Source organism: Suillus discolor, assembly GCF_016758755.1.
Source record: "Suillus discolor strain FC423 chromosome Unknown F5147scaffold_38, whole genome shotgun sequence".
NCBI classification, from domain to species: Eukaryota; Fungi; Basidiomycota; class Agaricomycetes; order Boletales; family Suillaceae; genus Suillus; species Suillus discolor.
In genome coordinates, this window is record NW_024541285.1 from 108,011 (window position 1) to 130,264 (window position 22,254).

The following is a 22,254-nucleotide window of genomic DNA, read 5'->3' on the forward strand; positions in this document are numbered from 1 at the left end:
ATCCTAAAGAGGAAGCAAGTGCAGCAGAGATCTAGGAGTTGACACTAATAGAGCTGCTTATTGGGTAATATAAAGTACATAAGGCACAAGTATGGAAACGGAGTGCTTGAGGAGCATAAAGTATGAGAAAAGTATGCAGGACAGCGTGAGGTGGGGGATATAAGGATAGGTTCATAAGGGATGAATAGACATTAGATAGCGATGATAGATATTATAGGATGATCTTATTGTCAATAGCTACTGACCATGGCTTCATGATGGATGAGCTATACACTGATAGTGTGATGCAGGGAGCTTTTATATGATTTTCTCCTGTAAAACATGAACTACAGATGCTTATATATATCTAGAAATGCTCCTATGAAGCAGAGCTGAAGTGCTTGTGAAGCGAGTAGGTAAGTATGTAATAAGGGTCCATGACATGAGAAATGAGCAAATTATTAAGATCTAAATATAATACAGTCCAATATGAAGATAACAACATGAAAATGTACCACTGAGGTTAGTTTGAATAATGGATGGATGTGTGATATAGGGCACTTCAAGCATGGGAAAGCACACTAGGCATGCACATGGGAATGCAGCACTTGTCACAGGAAAGTAGCATGCACTTTGTACTTCACATAGGTAATGCTTGGGGAGGTGTTTAGCACAAGTTGTGCATTAAATTGCACTTTAAGACATGTTATAGATATGGCCTCTACAAGGCTACAGAGATATTAGTCTCTACAACAGGTTAGGAAGAGTGTCTGATAGTCTACAAGGGCCTAGGCAACAACAGTAGCTAGATCAGGAAATCACTGAGTTCCTTATTTGCTCCTTATTTGCCTTAATTCACACAATAAGGTCACACAAAAATAAGAAGAATAAGAAGATCCATTTCCTCAAAATAAAAAACTTTTCTTTAAACTAAGGCAGATAAGGAGATCAAAAATACTATTATTTTGAGACATAGACTAAGTACACTAAGGCTAATACATGAGTTCAAGGTGTCCTATGAAAATCTCCAAAAAATAATTAAACAAATGTGTCTGAAACAAGCAACAATAGTAGGAGTAGAAACCAATACAAAGCAGGAGGAGAGTTGACCAGTGAGGTTGTTTAATGATGCAGACCGATCTATGTGACCAACCAGGAGCAAAACCAGCACTTTTCTTGATGATCAAAGTGGGAAGAGTGTCAATTTGTGAGGTTGTTTAATGATGAAGACTGATTTGGGTGACTGACCAGGTGAAAAGCCAGTGCTTCCCTGTGAAGTGCAGTAGCCTCATGTAAGTTTTCACCATTACCTCAGTGTTCAAAGCAGGATGAGAGTTGATTCATAAGGTTTTTTATTGACATGGACTGATCTGTGTGACTGACCAGAAGTAAAGCTAGTACTTCCCTCTGAAATACAATAGCCTGATTCAAGTCTTCAACATTGTCTCACTGGTCAAAGCAGGAGAGTTAAAGTATAAGGTTGTTTAATGACTGGTACTGATGTATGTGATCTGCCGGGTACAAAGCCAATGCTTTCCTATGAAGTGCAATAGCCTCATCCAAGTTGTCATGGTTGCCTTGGTGGTCAAAGTGGAAGGAGAGTCAAATGGCGAGGTTATTTAATGACTTGGACTGATCTGTATGTGACCAATTAGACACAAGGATAGCTTCATCCAAGTCTTCATTGTTGCCTTGGTGCTCAAAGCAGGAGGAGAGGAGAGTCACGAGGTTATTTAATGACATAGACCAATTTGTGTGACTGACCAGAGGTAAAACCAGCACTTCCCTGTAGAGTGCAATAGCTAATCCAAGTTTTCATTGTTGGGGTACAAGGCTAGTGCTTCCCTGTGAAGTGTGAAATGAGAATAAGCAGATATGAGCAGATATGAGCAGAGACAGATGAGAGCCAGTGAAAACAAATGAAAATGAGGGGAGATTGTCAATAGCAAGTGAAAACAACTGAGAACATGTGGAAACAAGCAGGAATGAGTAGGTTGAGCACTGCAGCAACAGAAGTTGAGTGCACTGTCACATGAACAAACATGTACAAAAGTTGGACTTAGAAGGTTTCAAACCATATGTCCTGAGACTCCTTGACTTACTTAACCACCTTAGACTTACTTAGCCGCCTTAATTCCATTTTTTTCAAGTAATCTAAGGAACAAAAAGGAAAATAAGGAACTTGGTAATTTCCTGATGTAGAATGAACATCAAGTGCTGTATATGCTCTTGTTGCACCATCCCAAGTGGTCTGGTATAGTCAATTTGTTGTAGGGCAGCAGCTGACATGTCATCATACTAGCATTGATTGTTATCATATTAGAACCTAATGGTAACCCAGCTTATATAATTACAATGCATGTGACCACGAATTCAAAATTTGAATATGGAATTCGCTAAACAGCACCTAAGAACCCTACTCAATAACAGTATATTTCGCCAGTTTATTTTTTGAGCATGCATAATGAAATAAACTGGAATAAACTGTCAAGGTTTGTGTGCTGTTTCTGTTGCGGAGAGTGAAATATGAGCAGCTGACTGACTTGCCAACAGACTGCTGTGGCCACAAGAACACTCAGTATACTCATGGGGCGAGTAAATCAACAACATTAGCGCCAATGGAGCACCAAGAGAGAATCCACCATGAACCTCTTGGAAACTCTTGCAGTTAGTGCTGCTGCGGTCCAGTTCAGAACCACGGTTTGAACCAGACTTTTGGTCCAGTTCTGGACAGTTCTGTCCATGGCTCTGATGTCAGCCTGAACTGAACCAGAAATCAGTTCTCAGTTCTAGGTCCTGCTGAACCATTCCGAACTGTTCTCAACTCTGACTTCAATGCCACTTACCTCGACATCGACCGAACTTCAGGATTTGCACTCTACTCCTCTGCCTTTAGCCTTTTTGGAGGTACATACTAACTAATCAAAATTTTGATTCTCTCACACACTGACATTTGTTTAAATATGTCGCAGTTTTACCATTTGCTTATGGTGAATGGTGAATCCACATCAAGGGCATGGAGCATCTGGTTCAGTGTGAATCGCTGTAGAGACTCATGCCTCTCATTGTGCAATATGGCAGTTTTCACTGGGGAGTACATGGCACGAACTTGTAGCATCACTCTGTGTGCTACCTGCAGCTATCTCTATATGAGGCGCAGCTTTCCCGCGCAATGCGCGCCATGCGCGCGTACCTTTCCCGCGCTTCACGATGTATATGCGCCCGCGCTTTCCCGCGCTGTAGTGCCCTATAGCGCCAGCCATCCAGAAGCATCCATCCACTGTCCACCAAGTTCCCTAGTGCTTATATTTCCATTTCTCACATTTGCATATCGTTCCATCTTTATTTTTATCATGGACCCTTACTTACATATATCTTTACATACCTTACTCGGTAGCACTTCGGCTCCGCATGACAGCGCTTAGGCGCCATACTTAAGCGCCAGCAGTACATACTTACAAAAGAACTTACTCTCCCACCAGAACGACAGACTTACTCTCCCACCAGAACGACAGAGGACTTACTGGTTACTACCCACTATTTACCTAGCAGAACATAGTAGAAATCTATTTGTTTACACCTCGCATCTCTCTTCTCTTGTCTTACATCATATCATCACTTAAGCAAACTCACTCTTACTCTCTCTCATATCTGTATACACGCGCACGCTTTCCCACGCTTCGCGCCATACACGCGCACATTCCCGCGCCTTGCGCGCACCTGCGCTTTCTCGCGCTTCGCATTGGCCAACCAGTAGCGCTTTCAGCGCATACCTCTAGATCCTTGCTGCACTCGCTTCCCCTTTAGGGTCGAACGCACTTGTCGTCTCAAGTATAGCAGACTAGGCAACGCATGACCTTACAACAATTATAGATACAGTCTGGAGCATTGTTCGTGCCTCGCTGTATCGTTGAACCTTCATTGCCTGCCCACATCACCACCAGCATCAACCATGCCGCCACCACCACCCCACCACCACCCCACTCCAGCAACAACCAGTGTCTAGCATATGCACCCAGCACATGCCAGCATTTGCTGGCATGGCTAAGATGAATGCAGACAACACTTTGGTGAAGGAGAAAGGAAGACGCCGGGGAAAAGAGAAAGGAGGAATGGGAGAATGAAAGTCGTTGAGGAGACAAATAAGGTACGCTGCCCACTCCCAACCTACCTCAATGACCACCAACTAATCTCCATCAGTCCAAGGACTCATAAACCTTGGTTCCAACAACACTACAGACCCTGCCCGCCACGCACTCCTCATCCACGCCGACATCCTCAACATCCAACACACAGTAGCAGTGCCTGAGCAGTGCCCAATCCCCATGACAGCAGCAACACACGGGCTTGTGATCGGTCTCAGGATAGACCTCATCTCCGCATGCAATGTCTGATACACAGCATCAGACGCCAAGTTCTCCATCAAGGCTTGTTAATGGCTGCTCACTTGTTTGTCTGATGTAGGCTGCTTGCTGTGTATAGGAAGTCGATGTGGGGCTCACAGCTGATGCTGGGACACTGGCTTATTTGCAGAAGATTACAGGGAATAAGTTGTTGGTTTGTGAGCTTGCGTATATATGGGTGTCTGTTACTGTTTTTGGATTAATTCATTGTTTTGTGATAGCATTGCTGAGAATCTGGAGTACCCTCCTGCTACCTCTCTGACTCAGGGACTGATGCTCAATCTCATGCTGCTGCTCGCTGCCATCTCACGCTGCTGCTCATTGCTATCTCCCGCTGCTGCTCGCCGCCATCCTTGATCCATGCTCATGATCGCCATCCTTCACTGCTGCTTGTGCTCTATTTTTTTTTTGGTTTGGTTTGGGTTCAGACCCCAAAAAAAACCAAACCAGACCATAGAGAATGGTTCTCTATGGTCCAGTTCTGGGTTTGGACATTTTGTAGAACTGAACTGATGGTCTGGTTCTTGGTTCTCATCTAGGACCCTCCGAACTGGACCAGACCAGACCACGGCAGCACCACTTGCAGTTGTGCTGCTCACTGAGGCAAAAAAAACTCTGGAGATCAGCTTGTTGCTGTTTCACTCGCATTGGTAGCCTTGGACTGCCAACAATGGGACAGACACAGTGGTAGGTATAGTCCAAGGATTTCTTTGACACCCTTATTGATGTCTCATCAGATAGAACATTTGAAGTCTGGCTGCAGTAAGTTGTTTTTCTCATATACTTAAGTTACTGTATCATACTTGATCTTTGCTTGTAATCTTTGCACTTCAGCAGCTTGGCACACAATCAGACTCAGTTTACTCTGATACCTTGCCAACAACTTCGGGTATGAAATAAACTGCCACTCAATAACTCTGACAGTTTATTTCCCATCACTTATCATTCAAACAGCAAATAAACTGAAGAAATAAACTGTCATTGAGTAGGGTTAAGGTTTAGGTACAACTCCCGTTTAGGACAAGGCTTAGCGGTGCTTGAATCCAAGTGAACTCGAACTTTTAGAATTGAGCAGCCCTGCTCACGCTCTGTTTGTGCTGAACGAAATAGTCATACAACAATAAGTATGCAACCATAAACGTCAAACCAGAGGTCACCAGAATCAATGCCAGGATCACAAAAGGTACTTGTTTCACACGAGTATGTACTACATTATCTTAACTGCTAGGATCACATTCACAACTTCTAGTACAAGTTACAGAACTTCGTGCTGCCACAAATTTAATTCACCGCTTCGGATACACTAGGGACGAAGCTCATCAGCTTATCGCCGTTCGCAAGCCACCACTTTTCCGTGTCCTCATCCGCGTCGTATCCATATTGGATGTCACTCTTCGTCTTATCAGCCCACTGATTCGCATTGCCCTCTAGCACAAGCGTGCTCTTCTCACCGCGCGCCACGCGCAAAGCGTCCTCCATTGCCGCACGCATTTGGTTATCGCGCTCTTCTTGCTCTGGCCCGTCGGGGTGGTGGAAAATGTACCGGTTTAGATTTGAGGACACCTGTGTCGCAGTGGCACGTTCGTACCGGATAGACTGGTAAGCATAGAGCAGCGGCGTAATCTGCGAGCGATCCGAGCAGTGCGAGAATAGGTTGCCTAGGACGGCAGCGTCTTCAATCTAGATAACTCTAATGTTAGCACTCGTTTTACTGTTGACACTCCTCCTTACCGCCATGGCCGACCCTTGTGCACGGTAAGGCTATAGGAATATGACACTTAGCATGCGCTATTTTGATCGAGAATTCACACAAACCAGCATTGGGTGGCATGAGTCGCCCAACAAGGCCAACTTGCCATCCTTGTGAACCCACGAAGGCAGTGGGTCTCGGACCATCAACTTCCAATCGAGCGTTGTCGGAATGAGCGCTAGAAGCTTTTGAATACTGCATCCATTGTCACCAATTAGCATGAGCACAATGAGTGCATCAAATCGGAGTCACTGACACAATGTTCCACCCTTTGTAGCACTCTCTCATTCGTTCCACATTACCTCCCTCAGTCCACGATTCCACACCCCCTTCGGTTTCATCAGGGTGCATCATGACGAGGTTGTATTCTTTCTTGGCACGCTGTGCAGCTCCTATTAGCTCCCATTGTCGACTATGTTGATCGGACTACTTACAATATTATAGCCGACGATATGACCTTTAGGGCCCATCCAAATGATTGATTCCGTCTTCTCCACCAGTGATTTCAGGTCATCATCCTGCAGAAGTTTCTCGGTCGGGATGAGGGCTCTGTAAGCAGAGTCTCCAGTAGCCATGGGTGCATCGGGCCCGCCGACGACATACTGCCGAGTAATACTTTTGACTCCGTCAGCGCCAATGAGTACGTCAGCAGATACAATCTCCCCAGATGCAAGCGTCACACTAGGTTTTGACGGGTCCACGGATACAACACGACAACCTACACGTATGTTACAGTATGGTTCAACCGCCACATAGAGCATACGGTGAAAATCGGCTCGCTGATTCAACCTGATCAGGCAAAATCAGTGCATCAGGGAGAGCACTCAACATGTACGTGGTAATAAGGGGAACCGTATTCCTTCACGAACGTCTCCCCAAATGGCGTGAATCCCACGACCTCATCATTCTTCCCTGGAGAACATCAATCAAGAATACCAGGACATTTAATCGTAACTCACATCGTCTAATGCTCAAATTGTGTGGTTTGACACCAAGCTCTTCGAGATGTGGGCCGAGACCCCAACGCTTCAAGAGGCGCGAGACGTTAGGGCTGGCTTGAATGCCAGCGCCCACGTCACTGATGGCGAACGCTGCTTCAAGGATGGTAACTTTGTGACCTGCTTGTGCGAGGCAGTATGCAGCAGCGAGACCTCCCAGACCGCATCCTATGACTATGATGTCGAGAGGTAGAGAAGCTCGCCTTCCGTTGTATAGATGGTCGGGCTGATGGGTCGTGTCAGCCTGAGACGTCCAGAAGGTCAGTACATAGTCTCGTGTTGATCGGTCTCACATTGTCACTGATTATTTGAGGTTCTGTGGTGTCCATATCACACAAGGGTTGGAAGGATCTAGAAATGATGGATGGGCCTGGAGTGTGTGAGTGGAAGATTGATATAGGCTGTAAAGGAGGGTTTACTATTTTGCCGCCTTATACTTATCGTCACCGAGTCGGTTCCCTCTGATCAATAGATTAAATACTGAAATCAGGTCATATCGATATTCGCGTCAGTCTTCGCTGACTAGTCGTTTCTCTTCCCTTCGTGGATTTGGCCTCTTGAATTGGAAGCAAGAGTGCCGTCTTACTTGAGCATTGGCTCTTTGATTTGGAAGCAGTGACTTACGATAGTTTCACAGTTGCCGGCCCAGCTTCCTTCAAGTTGAAATTTGAGGTCGCCACTGCCGTGATCAAAGTATGTAGCAGTACCTTGCCAAGTTGCCTCTCAACGCAGCTCTTGTAAGTTTATTTCGATTACTTTATTATTTATTATCAAATCGATTTGTGCCTGTGCAACAAGAGCCGTTCCGATTTGACCTGATTGGATATAAAGTGGGCATGTTGTCGAGAAGTTCATTAAACGTTCGCGTCGCATGTAATACTGTCGTGATTCTACATAGCCAAGCCAAAGTAAGAGACCCGTGGCCTCAACTTGAGCTGATGATGATCCTGTCCAATTTGTTTCTAATGAGCAAAGAATTCGCCACAAATTGCGACTGTGACAGTTAGAAACAGTTCTACAGGTTATAAGCCACTTGCGAAACGGACACTGTAACTATCGGAGCCCATCAGGGACAGCGTACATAATTGAATTGTCAAGATTAAATAGGGACGCTTACACCTGGGAGCTTACGATGCTTATCTGCAACTTATCTGATATTAAATATGTTACATATGCGTCCATAGTCGAAGTGCTGTCGAGCGCTCCTCTGCCATGGATAATCGATTATGCGAGTATCGTTAATGGAGGATCCGCTGGAAAGCGGTAACGGCAGAAAGGCGTTCAAACATCCAATCAGACGCGCGATAGTAGAACCAGAAGTCTCGGGAACATCTGATGTCTTGTCGGAAGACTGATGGCCTCATCCTCAGAAAATGGCAAGGCATCGACACGCGAGAACGTCCAGAAAATGGACGCTCTAGATCCGTGTCAATCGCTTGGCTGAATTCGGTTAGAGGTTTATCACTGGAAAAGGCCGAGCTCCGGCAGTATCCTTATTCCACAAGTGGTGCGACACGTTTTCGGGAAAGGCATGGAATGTATGTGGATCATCTCATCAAATGATCGCATAAGAATAACATAAGTGGTAACACAGATGATAGGAGGATACAGGAGGGTCATTATACCGATGCCGACGGGAGAAGCTTGGTATAACGAGCTGGGGCACCCCGGCATGGCCTGCCCTCTCAACGATGACGACGGAGTGGCTTGCAAGGATGTTGTTGTACATCTTAAGGAATTGAGGTAGAAGATACCGACGGCGGCGGGAGAAGCTTTTATAACATGCTGGGGGTTTTCAGCCTCTAGGACCGGTGGAACTCCTAACGAGAATGTACGAGTCCGTGAGGGGTGCTGCTGTACTTTTGAAGGAGCTGAGGGAAGGCTCTAGGGAGAGGCAGGTGGCTTGCGTCTGAGTCTTCTATTCAAGTAACAGTGAATTAGATTTGGCGAACAAATAAAATACCTAGTATTTTAAAAATTCCCGAGTCCGTGACGGACCTGCCCTAAGACTGTCCATTAGCCACACTTTCTGCGCAACTCGAGGCTCGACTCCAGAGAACTACGAGTACTGCGTTTATAAGGTTGCTCGGTGAGTCGGCAAACGAAAAGTACATACCAGACATATCACTAGTTCGCAGTGACGTTTGACGATATCACATGAGTGGACGTAGCTTCTTTACACAGCCGTTCCCATCGTTGAACAACCAGCTCTGGATCGACCCATGTCAACCTAAAACAATTCTATTGCATGCAAGCTCGTGATGCTTCTGGTAAGCGCGTCGGATCATGGATGTCTCAGAATCGAGGCGCGACTCAAATACGACCAACAATAAACCTAAATGCTAAAAAAACCAACACGACATTAGGAACCAAAGACGGGTCCATTGCAACAGATTCGACTCACATGCACGAATCCCGAGGATTTCTGACACATAAGTAGAACTCAATGGCACCAGACGGAGTGGCGTTTGATACCGGTACTCAATATCACGAGGATTGAGTGGGCACGATTAAGTATATATAGCTGGCCTAGCGTCGCACGTAAAATGGACACATGGACAGCGATGGACAAGGACTTGAACTTTCTGGCTGTGAAGTTCTGCCCTAGGATTTTTTAAATGGAGTCGTGGGTTTCACTCGGTTCGCAACTGGGCGGCTGCTTACATAAATATATGAGATAAGATTGAGATAAGAATTACTGTCAATTTGTCATGTTGCATTGTTACATTGTTACACTTGTAAAAAAAAGATGTTTAAAAACAATGAAAGAATATTGTGAAGATTCAAAATGTTATGTACAGGTCGGCTGCTCAATAAGTACAGTACAAGTGTGGGATAGAACGGCAGAGTTAAAAAGCCACCAGATTCTCGTGTATCAGCCAGATAGTCCAGAACAAATAAACAAAAGACTCCTATGCAGTTAGTGATCGCGATTTGCAGAAGACATGACTCTTGGCTTGAGTTCCATTGAAGGAACAAGGGCCATAAGCCGTTTCCCATTCACGAGCCACCACTTTTCTGCCTCCTCATCCGCATCGTATCCAAATTGGATGTCGCTCTTCGTCTTATCGGCCCACTGATTCGAATTGCCTGTCAGTGTATATGTGCTCTTCTCGCCCCGTGCAACGCGCAAAGCGTCCTCCTTGGCCGCGCGCATCTCACGATCACGCTCCTCTTGCTCTGGCCCGTCGGGTTTGTGGAATATGAACCGGTTTAGACTTGAGGACCTCTGTGTCGCGGTAGCACGGTGGTACCGGATAGACTGATAGGCATAGAGCAGTGGTGCAATCTGCGAACGATCCGAGCAGTGCGAGAATAGGTTGCCTAGGACGGCAGCGTCTTCAATCTGGAGAACTCTGATATTAGCACTCGTTTTACTGTCGACACTCCTCCTTACCGCCATGGCCGACCCTTGTGCACGGTAAGGCTATAAAGATATTACATTCAGCATGCGCTATTTTGATCGAGAATCCACACAAACCAGCATTGGGTGGCATGAGTCGCCCAACAAGGCCAACTTGCCATCCTTGTGAATCCACGAAGGCAGTGGGTCTCGGTCCATCAACCTCCAATTGAGCGTCGACGGAACAAGTGCCAGAAGCTTTTGAACACTGCGTCCCGCCATCATTCAGCATGAGCACAAGGTGGGGATTAAAAAAGAGTCACTAACGTAGTATTCCATCCCTTGTAGGTTTCTATCATTTTGTCCACATTACCTTCAGCAGTCCATGATTCTATGCCCCCTTCAGTATCATCAGGATGCATCATGACGAGGTTAAATTCTTTCTTGGCACGCTACACAGCCCTCGCATTAGCTTCATGGTTAACCATATTAAGCGAACAGTCGGCTTACAATAGTATAGCCGACAATGTGACCCCCGGGGCCCATCCATATATTCGATTCCATTTTCTCCACCAATGGTCTCAGGTCATCATCCTGTAGGAGTTTCTCGGCAGGGATGAGGGCTCTGTAAGCAGCATCTCCAGTAGCCCTGGGTTGATCGGGTCCGCCAACAACATACTCCCGAGTAACGCTTTTGACTCCGTCGGCGCCAATGAGTAAGTCGGCATATATGATCTCCCCAGATGCAAGAGTCACACTAGGTTTCGACGGGTCCACGGATACAACGCGACTATTAACACGGACGTTACAGTGTGGCTCAGCGGCTTCGTAGAGCACACGGTGGAAATCAGCTCGCTGTCCTAGCTTCGTCAGAAAGAATAGGTGCAATATGGAGAGGACTAACATGTAAGAGGTAGAAAGGAAACCCGTATTCCTTATCAACCAAATCTCCGAGGGGTGTCCACCCTATGACCTCGTCGTTGCTCCCTGGATATTGGCATCAAGCAAGAGCGTCAGAACATTTCGACGTAACTTACATCGTTTAAGGCTTAATGCCTGGATTTTGACACCAATTTCTTGAAGCTGTGGGCCGAGACCCCAACGCATCAAGAGACGCGAGACATTCGGACTGGATTGGATGCCGGCGCCTACATCACCGATGGCCGACGCTGCTTCGAGGATGGTGATGTTGTGGCCTGCCTGTGCAAGGCAATATGCAGCAGCGAGACCTCCCAGACCACATCCTATGACTACGATGTTAAGGGGCAGCTGAAGCTCGCCTTCCTTTGTATAGATGGTCTGGCTGAGTCGAGCCAGCCTGAGGTATCCAGAAGGTTAGCACATAGCTCCGTTTTGATAGAGCCCACATCAATACTGACTGTTTTAGATTGCTGTGCGTTCATTGTATCACTCAAAGAGCAGGACTTCGAGATAACAGAGTGGGGATGATAGAGGGGACTGAAAGTGATTGATGATTGATGTGGATGGACTATTGATATAGGCTGCTAAGGAGAACCGGAATGTACCTTATTTTATCGTATCGATCCAATCATCAGGAGTTCCGCGCCCAAATCCATGACTGGCTAGTCGTTTTCTTTTCCCCGTGGGTTCTGGCTCCTGAATTGGAATCAGGAGTAGTCTCTTACTTGAAGATGTCGGCACTGATCCTTTGAGCCAGAGGGTAAAACAAATCATCCTTTCGTAGTTACTGGTCAAAATTTACTTCCGGGCGGCCGCTGCCATGAAGATCCATCACTCAAAGCATCTTGACAGTCAGGGCTTGGTCTGTGTCTAAATGATTCGTTATCCGATAAACTCGAATTGTATGTCATGTGGACGCACATAATGTTATTAAAATTGTTGAGTAAGTTTGTCAAAATGTTTATCCAAATTCTCATGCACATGAGCTTCCGCAGAGGGCCCGGGAGGTTTAACTGAGAGTCAGAATGCTTGCAAAGACGATTATAATAGGGATGGGTAAGACGAGACGGTCGCAGTATGGTTGCCGGACTGTTGGGTATCCAATTAATAAACCCATTCTCGACGAAAGGTAACGCAAAGGAACACTGCAAGGAAGAATGAATTACCGCAGTAAACATTTAGAGTAGGAAACTCCCCGTGGCCGAGGAGCGAAGACAAAATGTCGAATCTGCTCCATGTATACGGTCGACTATGACAGGCTTATGGAAGGATAAGCCTAGCTTGTATATTCACTGTTCTGAATGATGACAAGCGTGGGCACGTGTGCCTCATGAGGTAGAGTAGGGACTGTGCCACGGTCACGGGTTGCAGCCCCGGCCTCCGGGCAACCTATGCACGGCGTATAGCGTAGAAGATAAGATTGAATATTGAATGTTGGAATGAGCTGCCCAAGACGTCAGTGCACTCATCCTGATTTAGGACTTCTGTCAAATGCTATTTTCGATTGGTAGGCACCATCGGACGTGCGAGTAACTCGGGGATAGATGATATTAAAAAAATTTGAACATAGATGAGCGTGAACAACTTGTAGATCTCTTTCCCTGTGGGTTTCTGCTGATGCATGGCAGATTCAGAAGCTCGCTAGTGTTAGTCTATCGCACCATCCAGGTCACAAACCTTGAGTCTTAACTGCGACAACATTCATTGGACAAATTTATTCTTCCAGAGGCAGGGTGCAGCAGAGATATCTTCGCGTAAGAAACTGTCTTCCTTCTGTAACGGTCTGCCTAGGGGGAAGACTACCTTCATATGAGTTACGTGAAGCACACAACTTGCACTGATAGACATCCTGGTGGGCTCCTCCATGAAAGCGCGGATGCCTGATCGCAGTCTCTTGAAGATGCCGCCCAAATAGTCAATTTGGACGTCGAGTGCCTGTAAACTCAATGCCACTCACTGATTGACTCGGATTCCTTTTTCCAATGCTTGCGCGAATCAACCAACCACTATTACATATCCGCACCAAGGGCATAGATATAGTATCTGATCGAGTCGTGATACTGGTACTCGAGTCAAAGTTTCATGCATGCCCACATGTCAAGGCCCTGCGGGTCGTGGAAACAAGTTTGGTGACCGCAGGTCGAGAAAGTTTGAGTTGGTGCCACAGGCACCTGATTATCGGGATTAAGTGAGTTGCCTGAGTTCTGCGAGTCGTGGAGATAAGTTTGGGTCAAGCAAGTTTGAGTTGGTGACACACTCCAGTAGACACGGTGTGACACCTGGGTCCTGAATATTCCTGAATCATTACCCGGATTAAGTTAGTTTTAGACCTGCTTACATGAGCGCACTACGTAGTGCCAATTCGATTACTACCCACGAACCGTCCCTGCAAATATTGCTACAATGTTAGATTGATCGGAGGGCAAGTTCTACATAACCCGAAGAACTAATATTAATTGCGTTTGTATTGGCTTAGATATCGTAGTGCACGTGAGGTTTTTTCGTAAAAGTAGGCACTATGACGCTGAAATCGAATCGCCTGGGAACACGAAACATTGTATTACTGCAATCTGCTTCCGGGATACTGGCTGGTCATGCATATGCATGCATGAAGTTCCGGTCCGTTGCGCGCGATGCAATGCCTGACATTTGGAGTTATCGCCAGCACCGCTAAAACTAAGTTAGTGAGCAACGTGTCTTATCGTTGATTCGTTGATCTGAGTGCTCTCTATCCGGCTATTCCATTCAGGCGGATTGCGATGGGTACGACGTATCACAGGTCTCGTATGGGTCCTCTATAATGGTAAGAGCTCGGGTCAAGTTGGGTCAGCACAGCAGGAGTTGCATAGTAGCAATATCTATTATAAACGATAAACGATTTTGAATTAGCTATCTAAATACAATTACAATTACATAATATTAGCTTTTCAGACCTTCTGTCTACTGTGTGGGACGGTTTTAGTGGGTGACTGAATTGGCACCTGCGCTCATGTAAGTACATAAAACTAATCAAACTTAACTCGTGTAATTATAACCAGGCCTAGTAAAAACTGGCATGGCCGAATTCAAACAGCGATAGTTGTTTAGACATAATTTTATCTTATCTCTTGTAACTAGGTCACGTGTCAATTTTGTAAGCTAACAAATCAGACTGGTCACTGCATAGGTCACAGGTTCTTCTTGTGTTCTTGCCTTGTTCCTCGAAGTTGCAATACGTATTCTACGACTTTGAAACTTCATCCTGAGTCCTTGACGCACAATTAAAAATACGACATGTTGTGCGTAGCCACAGCCGAATGCTACACGCGAAGTGGTTAGATTGTCTGAAGAACACCCAGGTTGGTTTGAAAATGATGGCCACTGAATAATTTAGTGCGGTACATTTTGCATGTATTTTTATCAAAGTTCCACTGACTGGCAGAGGTGACTCTTGACTCAAGCGAACAAGTGTGCGTCACTTGGCGACTGATCCCTGAAGAGAGTATTTGCAACATAGGAGGCAGGCACATGGTTGTGGTGTGTACGCGTTGACCGTCCGGACTCGAGAGGGGTGAGTTACGCCATTTCACTTGTTTCACTTCCCACCCGCTCACCTCAGCCATTCAAAATGTCAACTGTGGGATGCATGATGAACATAGTGTGGTACGTGAATTCCCATCAGCCATCCTGGGCCAACCCTAGGTACTTACCATATTTTTGCATTCAATACGATCCCAGACTCAAGTCCCCAGAGGAAGGTAGTGAGGCACAGACGCTGCTAACATTCATTTCGGAACGATGTAGACATCCTGCTACACCCCCCGAAAAGGAATGTCCACCGTTTACCTCACTGCCGAACTGGATCGCCTGTCTGTGCACAATCTGTGCATTTTGATATTTGCTCGCCGTGCATTCTCTGTGTTCTCGGATATTGATCATCAGTCAGAGTTCTGAGGTGTCGATATAATCTCAGGCGTCGTTATAGCAGCTGGTTCGTTCCAAATATATGGCGTTCCAATTTATATTCTCACCCAGGAAGCGTGAGTCAACGGAAGGGCATCAACTGCAAGATAGATCCAATGTGGCATGTTTTGGATATGTTTTCAATGTATGTAGCTTGTTTACCGTGATTGTAATGCAGTGCTGACTTGAAAGTATCCTAGGTGAGCTACCTTGGAATCTTAGTTGCTGCGTATGTTGGAAAGGCTAAACAATGGGTGTTATGCTAATCGTCTATCTCTCATAATCAGCATGCCTGGTATGTCTCCTTATTACATCCACTATCTTCGCTTCTTCTTACCAACAGCATACAGTCGATGTTCAGACCATCTCGCCGATAGATGCAGTGAGTCTTTTGTATAGATGCCTACGATTCCCTTCCAATTAATTGTGGTTCCCCGTAGAAGTGAGTGTGGTTCTTTACTAACTTTTTGGTTCACTGATGACCGCCACGCTATACTGCCATATATGTAAGATCTATTTGGAGTGTGTGCTACCGCTGGTCACTGATTGGATTCGTCAGGCTCGATTATATACGTCGTGCACAATTGGACAAATTTTTGGGTATTTGCCATGTTGTGGGGTGAGCTTGGCACTTGCGAGATATCAGTGATGCTGACTTGACTGGAACATGCTGCAAGTCATCATGATCGCTCGGTTACATGCTATGTACTATCAAAGATCCAGAAAGATCCAGAAATTTCTCATTGTCACCTTGGCTGTCGATATTTTCGACGGAGTGGTAGCTAGGCGTAATAGCAACGATGCATACTTCAGGGGTATTGTTCCTTTTTCCACTGATGGGTCGGACGTGGTAGCTTTGTTGCCTTTTCTTGCTTCATTTTCATTCTCGAGTTCTCTCCAATATTATTGACGGTGTGTCAGTCTTTCACTTACCTATGCATGCTACCACGGTCAATCGTCTCCGTAGTAACATTTCCTGGATGCCCAAATTATTTCTGGACTTGTTCTGATTTTGAACGACGTGCAGCTGTTTGTGCAGGGACCGTGCCTGCAGGCCTGATTCTTGGCGTCCGAGAATACCACGCCAAGCTCGTGCGGGCCGATGCCGACGTAGCAACTGGTATGACCTCAATCGCTTTCCAGGAGCACATGCATATATCAACTTGCAGTAGTGTGTGATGCTCGGCGTTTGTCTTGCGCAGAGAGATTTATTCCCACCTTCATGATGCTACTGATTAAGTTATGTCTTCTTATTTGGTGTTCCAAGCCACTTCAACTCACTAATGTTCTCTCGCATGTCTCCTGTCATACATATCTATTTATTTTTTGAATCCCACAGTCTCTTTCATACTGTGCAGCCACCTAGTATCTCTCGGATATCCCACCACTGGGATCTGTTTTTCACACCTTCATGGTGTCGTTTTGCTGCTTTCAAGATCCTCAGGAACGCATCATATATGTTTAATATTGTTGTATACATTGTCCTTGCATTGGCCAGTGACTCCGAGGCATTCACAGCCGGACCCCGGACAAATACGGGGAGTTGTGCTCAGTATTTGTTGTGCATCCTAATGTACTCGCTTTCAACTGACTATAGTGAGTTATGTATTCAATCGGTAACACTATGGGACAGCACCGCAGAAATTGCTATGCAAACTTACAATTCCTCTGAGCATTGGCCACTGATGCATTTTTTTCCTTTGACTCGCTGCATGGGGACAAACTGGTGCTGCACTCAGTGTTCTAACATATTTATTCACTTAAGTTCAATTGTTTGAGTTGTAGTATATTCAATCGAGTGATGGAGCCAGTTGACTGCTGGCAGCATATAATCTTCAACGACACCATTGTCCGTGACTGCGTGCATCGCATTGTCAAAACGTTTCATCGTCGTCGATTTGCATTGCATTATTACAGCGTGTCACGTATCGTATTGTCGTCAATGCACACGTTCAAGTTGTTCTCGTCAATTCGTTCATGCACGTGTGCAACACAATCTTACATCACTCCATCAATCGCTCGATTAAAATGGTGAAATATGTTGTTGATATTCTTAACATACCCTACAATATTTGAGGACATGCGATAATGTACAGATACTTGATTTCGACCGCTATTTCTCTGCGTATGAGTTCAAGGCGGTGTGGAACAGATGATCCTTGTTAGCAAGAACGAATAGCCGTTCGACCGCTGCTTTCGGCTCAGGATTGGCAACCATCTCCCAGTGAGCCTAGACATTCACGACAGCATCAGTACGTACAAAATCATGATAATATTAAAGTCTACCTCAACGCTCGACCAGCCGCCAACAAGAATAATGGCATTCTCATCCTCCAGCGTAGGACCAAATATGAGCTTCTTCTCGGTTAAGTCTGAGAGCTTATTGAGGATGTCGAACACCTCTGCACGATGGCTGGGATCTTTGAGCGTGATGAGGAGGACCTCCGTGACAGGCTGCTGGAATGTGGGATAATCGTTGAAAATGACATGATACATCTTGAATGGGCCCCCAATGGAGGGTTTCAGAGCTTCGAGAAGAGGACCGTACGAGGAGGAATTCATGAACGCTTGATGGAGCGCCAGGCTATCCCAGTCTAAAGCCAGGGCATAATGGGTTCCCTTTCAACGACTAGCAAAATGCATAACACGTACTGAGGAAGATATACCCTGTAGCTGGGTTCTCGATCTGTAGCCCGAAGTAGCCGGGCCTATCGTGATAACATCACGATTATGGTGTCCAATGCTATGAGTAATATCTACCAACAAGAGAACCATACGCACTTGTGGACACCATCAGCCTTTGAAACTATCTCGAATGCAGGACGTATAGATGAGACGTCCTCACGAAACTTGTCTGATGTCTCGAATATGACGATTTCAGTCGTTGGGATAGTAGACATGGTTGCGGGAGAATTTCTGAAAGAGCCCCTTACAATATCCCCTAAATATATAGTCGGACTCTGGAAGTGCCCCTGCTATCGGAAAAAACTATATCATAAAATAGAGTTAATTCACTGCGGTGACAACAAGCTGATGTGTGGGAAGAGGCTGTAGCTAGAGGGCATACTAGCACTGCTTGAGACTAGCTTGGTATGTAGCTGAATGGTTGGTTGACATCGAAAGAAATAGCGTGATAAGTAGTGTTGCTAATGTCTGGATTGAAGTTTAGCTGGCCCAGGGAATCACGAAGCGGTTCGTGGATAGTGTTGTGGGCAGAACTATTTTGAAGCAGCCCAGGCCTGCCAACTGACAAAATTTCTCGGCAGAACCATATTCTGTCGGGTGGTAGAATTTGCTACTTTGATGTGAGACTGCTAGATAGCGAGAGCACCACCAGCACTCACTCTGCACTGCAAGGCTCCTCGGTATCCGGCTTCAAGTTGGCAGCCTTGGCTGGTAACAACCAGAAAGAGGTCGAATTTAAAAGCCTGTCTGCGGCGGCAGAACAGGTCGCTGTCGTATCTAATTAGGTCAGGTACGTGGGAACTACATTATTATTTATCCTGTGATTACCAAGGCTGTGGCTTCGACCTCAACACGCGGTGGCTTCGCGCTCTCCCTTCTAATACCTCCGTTTCACATCCCAGTCAAGGAAAATTCTCCATGCATCGTTATTTTCCCATTACAAATGTCTTCTAGTCGACCGAACTCAGCTTTAAGTTCAGTCTCGAGCCACTTGGCAGTCACGGTAGTAAAGCCAGCTTTATAAACCTACTTTCGACAAGGGAATTGAGAGGACGGCCTCCAGACTTGAACATCATAAAGAACCTGTAGTTCTGCCGCATTCTACACAGGAGATTCTGCTCTGTCATGTGGAAGAATGGCAGAGTTCTACCCGCCACCCTCTTCGTGGATCCGTCCGATCCGACAGACGATGATCCAAGCCAGTAATTACATTAATGAGCACACATGTTATCAATATCGGTGCGTTTACTAATTCGCAGGCTCAATACACAAGTATTTATGAGATACTGAGCAATATTAATGTCATACGAACAACGGACTCGTGACCAGCACGTCTATTGACAGTCTACCTCAAGGCTGCTATTTAGAATTTCAGATCCTATCCATCCGAACATGTGGTGGGAGGAACACCTACACCTCACAGGTAAGGACAGTCGGTGCTCTGCGGATACCATACAGATCTAACGGATTCAAAGTTTTCGAGCTTCATCGATGTATCTTCTGCTCAGCCGCAACTTCGCATATGCCGCCATTGACCAGCGATCATATAAATGACAAACAAATGATCGAACAAAGATGCATGTATACGAATCGTACAATACTACAACAAAAATCCTGGCACGTTATCGATACGTCGAGTCGCACGGGTGTACCAGGTTCACACGAGCGGACCTGTCCGATAAGTCAAAAGGCCTATTAGATTGTCTAATAAGTCTCTCCGGCCACTGCTGTCGCATAGTTGTGCTGGTTGTCTGGACCATGAACATGATGAACGTGATGCGATGTAGCAGAAACGCCAGGTGGACTTGGTGCGGAGTAATAGGCTGTGACTGCGATCATTCAGCGACTTTCCGAGTCAACGAGTTGCGACAGCAGGCGGCGGTCTGGGAATTTCGGGTCCTGGGCGCTTGGTAATGAAATGAATGCACAATGGCGTTCCCCATGTAAGTGCATGCATGATCTTTGTGGCCTTTATGCACTAGGCGCCCTCACCGGCGTTGATCTTGCTTGAATGAGCTACCATTAATAACCCCAATAGCGCTGCATGTGCTGCATATGTGCCGACACCTGTCACCATTTTGTTTTGATAGAGGGAACGACTGCCCTCCTTCTATTGGTCTGCCTACGACCAAGGATGACAGTCTCCTACATAGGTCTTCATTGGTGCACGGGGAGTATATCAGCTTCCCATCAATGTGTCCTATATGGTCTGAGGCGTTGATCGGTCATAGGACAAAAGTCACTCACAATAAACACCTATGAAGATTCGGCATTGTCCGACGTAAATTTGTCCTCAACCTTGACCTGAATTTTGCTGATGTTGTTTTTGATGCGAATGAAATTTCGAATGCAACTTAGTTCATAAAGCAGTCTAAGAGGCATCAGACTTAACAATCATATTGGTTATATATGTGAGCGAAGTTCAAAATACAAACACGATCGGGTTTTGCCGTTATCTGTGCATGCAAGATGAGATCCAGCATATGACCAGTCTGACCGACCTTGCACAAGCTGTGATTAAGTATAATCATGGGGCACGGAATTGATGCATGATGTCAGGACGGCGTTACGTAGGTTACTGACAATGCCAATTTGCACGCTTTCATTTGCTGAAGCACTAAAGCCGAGGTGACTTAGCGGACACATCGATCACATGTACAGATTAGACTCCTCGCGTTGCGCCAGCTCCTCAAAGTTTGATATGGATAATATCAATTTACTGCGTCACGCCCCCTTCTGATCTCTCTACACCCTATCTAAATTTATACTGAGTCTGGGCTTGGTCTGGGTGTGTTTTCCGGGTCGTTGTGATGTCTCACCATGACAAGTTTGTGATACCGAAACTTATAATATAGAATTACATGCTTTGAATTCGACTTAGGTATCCTTAAGAGACAAACACTACTTTCCCGTGAAAGAGGTGAAGCTGGTGTGGAATAGATGGTCCTTGTTGGCGAGAGTGTACAATCGTTCAAGCGCAGCTTTCGTCTCAGGTTTAGCGACCGCTTGCCAATGAGCCTAGAAGTCGACGGCATCAGTATGTCTAAAATTGCAACTAATCTCCACGCATACCTCAACGCTCCGCCAACCACCAACGAGAATAATCACATTCTTATCTTCCAGCGTAGGACCAAACACGACCATCTTCTTAGTCGAGTCCGAGAACTTGGTGAGGATATCAAACACCTCTGTGCGGTTACTGGGGTTCTTGATGGTGAGGAGGAGAACTTCCGTGACAGGCTGCTTGACTGCGACGGGTTGAGCATTAAAAATCACATGGTACATCTTCGACCAGCCCCCATATGCGGGTTTCAGAGCTTCGAGCAGGTTTGGGTACGAGGGGGACGCCAGCATCGTCTTATGGTGTGCTAGGCTATCCCAGTCTGAAGCAAGGGTGTTATTTCAAGAGTAAATGAAACATGTAACACATACTCATGAAGACATAGCCTTTAGCAGCATTCTCGATCTGGATTCCAACGTAGGCAGGCCTGTTGCAATAATAGTATGATTAAGGCGCCTGTATCACCGGGTGATGTATACCACCAGGAGAGCAATACGCACATCTGGATGCCATTAGCCTTTGAAACTAGCTCGAATGCAGGTTTCAAAATTGAGCGGTCCTTACGAACTGCTTCTGTAGTGTCAAAAATGACGAGTTCGCTAGTTGGGATAGACATAGATGCGAGTGAAGCTTTGGGGATAGATGGTCTTTACAACAGTCCTTGCGTATAAATACCTTGGTCAACGAATTTCAAACTTGCTTGTGACCTGTCTTATCCAGGGTGATATCATTGGAGAAGTCTCGTGATAGCCCATCACTGCGGACGGCTCTTGGACGCCACTTGAATATCTCGGTCCGTGTGAAGAATGACAAAGATATAATCAACAGGTGGGATCAGCGAAGACAGCATACAAGCAAGCGCTGCTAAGCAGACTACATCCATTGCACCCGCGGCAGTCAGCTGTCCCCGAGTATATGGTTCTGTCAGCTTGAGTAGGGGGATGCTAGGGAGACGGATTGGCAACAGTATCGATGCAGTAAAAGATCTTATCAGGGGCATACTGATGAGCCTAAACTCTTGTAACAGCTCGCCCTTCTGAATTGAGAACACCCCGTACCTTCGACTGTCCGATTCAGAGGGAATTAACTATCCGATCAGCTGCTATCCGTATTCATGGATGACGGATTGAGGGCTTGGTCGTGAAGTAGGGTCCTCACCCCCGGGCCAGCGG

General features: G+C 46.0%; 5 protein-coding genes across 5 annotated transcripts; 1 reads left to right on the forward strand and 4 right to left on the reverse strand.

Annotated features, from left to right (window-relative positions):
* Window positions 1-2,622: 2,622 nt before the first annotated feature.
* F5147DRAFT_775227 (uncharacterized protein) lies at window positions 2,623-2,980 on the forward strand (the record flags this gene model as incomplete). Its single annotated transcript, XM_041441685.1, has 3 exons — window positions 2,623-2,679; window positions 2,760-2,886; window positions 2,952-2,980. 3 exons carry the CDS (start codon window positions 2,623-2,625, stop codon window positions 2,978-2,980), a joined length of 213 nt encoding a protein of 70 aa, XP_041291212.1.
* Window positions 2,981-5,542: 2,562 nt separating this feature from the next.
* F5147DRAFT_637993 (uncharacterized protein) lies at window positions 5,543-7,856 on the reverse strand. The gene is made up of 10 exons (XM_041432958.1): window positions 7,755-7,856; window positions 7,550-7,686; window positions 7,424-7,500; window positions 7,092-7,374; window positions 6,962-7,044; window positions 6,567-6,911; window positions 6,389-6,513; window positions 6,198-6,327; window positions 6,114-6,143; window positions 5,543-6,062 (listed from the first exon to the last, which is right to left on the reverse strand). The coding sequence occupies exons 3-10, from the start codon at window positions 7,457-7,459 to the stop codon at window positions 5,664-5,666; spliced, it is 1,431 nt and encodes a 476-aa protein (XP_041291213.1). The 5' UTR covers window positions 7,460-7,500; window positions 7,550-7,686; window positions 7,755-7,856; the 3' UTR covers window positions 5,543-5,663.
* A 1,957-nt stretch (window positions 7,857-9,813) lies between these two features.
* Window positions 9,814-11,876, reverse strand: F5147DRAFT_838071 (uncharacterized protein; the record flags this gene model as incomplete). Its single annotated transcript, XM_041444122.1, has 8 exons — window positions 9,814-10,476; window positions 10,528-10,557; window positions 10,612-10,741; window positions 10,801-10,925; window positions 10,984-11,328; window positions 11,378-11,460; window positions 11,511-11,772; window positions 11,853-11,876. 8 exons carry the CDS (start codon window positions 11,874-11,876, stop codon window positions 10,051-10,053), a joined length of 1,425 nt encoding a protein of 474 aa, XP_041291214.1. The 3' UTR covers window positions 9,814-10,050.
* Window positions 11,877-17,359: 5,483 nt separating this feature from the next.
* F5147DRAFT_702479 (uncharacterized protein) lies at window positions 17,360-18,259 on the reverse strand. Its single transcript, XM_041437790.1, has 4 exons — window positions 18,118-18,259; window positions 17,989-18,044; window positions 17,623-17,930; window positions 17,360-17,566 (listed from the first exon to the last, which is right to left on the reverse strand). Exons 1-4 carry the CDS (start codon window positions 18,234-18,236, stop codon window positions 17,450-17,452), a joined length of 600 nt encoding a protein of 199 aa, XP_041291215.1. The 5' UTR covers window positions 18,237-18,259; the 3' UTR covers window positions 17,360-17,449.
* Window positions 18,260-20,829: 2,570 nt separating this feature from the next.
* F5147DRAFT_702482 (uncharacterized protein) lies at window positions 20,830-21,750 on the reverse strand. The gene is made up of 4 exons (XM_041437791.1): window positions 21,583-21,750; window positions 21,454-21,509; window positions 21,094-21,404; window positions 20,830-21,039 (listed from the first exon to the last, which is right to left on the reverse strand). Exons 1-4 carry the CDS (start codon window positions 21,696-21,698, stop codon window positions 20,923-20,925), a joined length of 600 nt encoding a protein of 199 aa, XP_041291216.1. The 5' UTR covers window positions 21,699-21,750; the 3' UTR covers window positions 20,830-20,922.
* Between the last annotated feature and the right edge of the window lie 504 nt (window positions 21,751-22,254).

Excerpts from the sequence above, each read along its gene's own strand:
- F5147DRAFT_637993 (XM_041432958.1), bottom strand. The coding sequence starts at position 7,459 with ATGGACACCACAGAACCTCAAATAATCAGTGACAAT. Across the intron at positions 7,045-7,091 it reads CAATTTGAGCATTAGACGAT|GGAAGAATGATGAGGTCGTG; the intron begins GTGAGTTACGAT and ends GATGTTCTCCAG. Across the intron at positions 6,144-6,197 it reads ACTCATGCCACCCAATGCTG|CCTTACCGTGCACAAGGGTC; the intron begins GTTTGTGTGAAT and ends ATATTCCTATAG.
- F5147DRAFT_702482 (XM_041437791.1), bottom strand. The coding sequence starts at position 21,698 with ATGTCTATCCCAACTAGCGAACTCGTCATTTTTGACACTACAGAAGCA. Across the intron at positions 21,405-21,453 it reads TAAAGGCTATGTCTTCATGA|ACTGGGATAGCCTAGCACAC; the intron begins GTATGTGTTACA and ends CCCTTGCTTCAG. Across the intron at positions 21,040-21,093 it reads GTGGTTGGCGGAGCGTTGAG|GCTCATTGGCAAGCGGTCGC; the intron begins GTATGCGTGGAG and ends GTCGACTTCTAG.
- F5147DRAFT_702479 (XM_041437790.1), bottom strand. The coding sequence starts at position 18,236 with ATGTCTACTATCCCAACGACTGAAATCGTCATATTCGAGACATCAGAC. Across the intron at positions 18,045-18,117 it reads AAGGCTGATGGTGTCCACAA|GCCCGGCTACTTCGGGCTAC; the intron begins GTGCGTATGGTT and ends TTATCACGATAG. Across the intron at positions 17,931-17,988 it reads TACAGGGTATATCTTCCTCA|ACTGGGATAGCCTGGCGCTC; the intron begins GTACGTGTTATG and ends CCCTGGCTTTAG.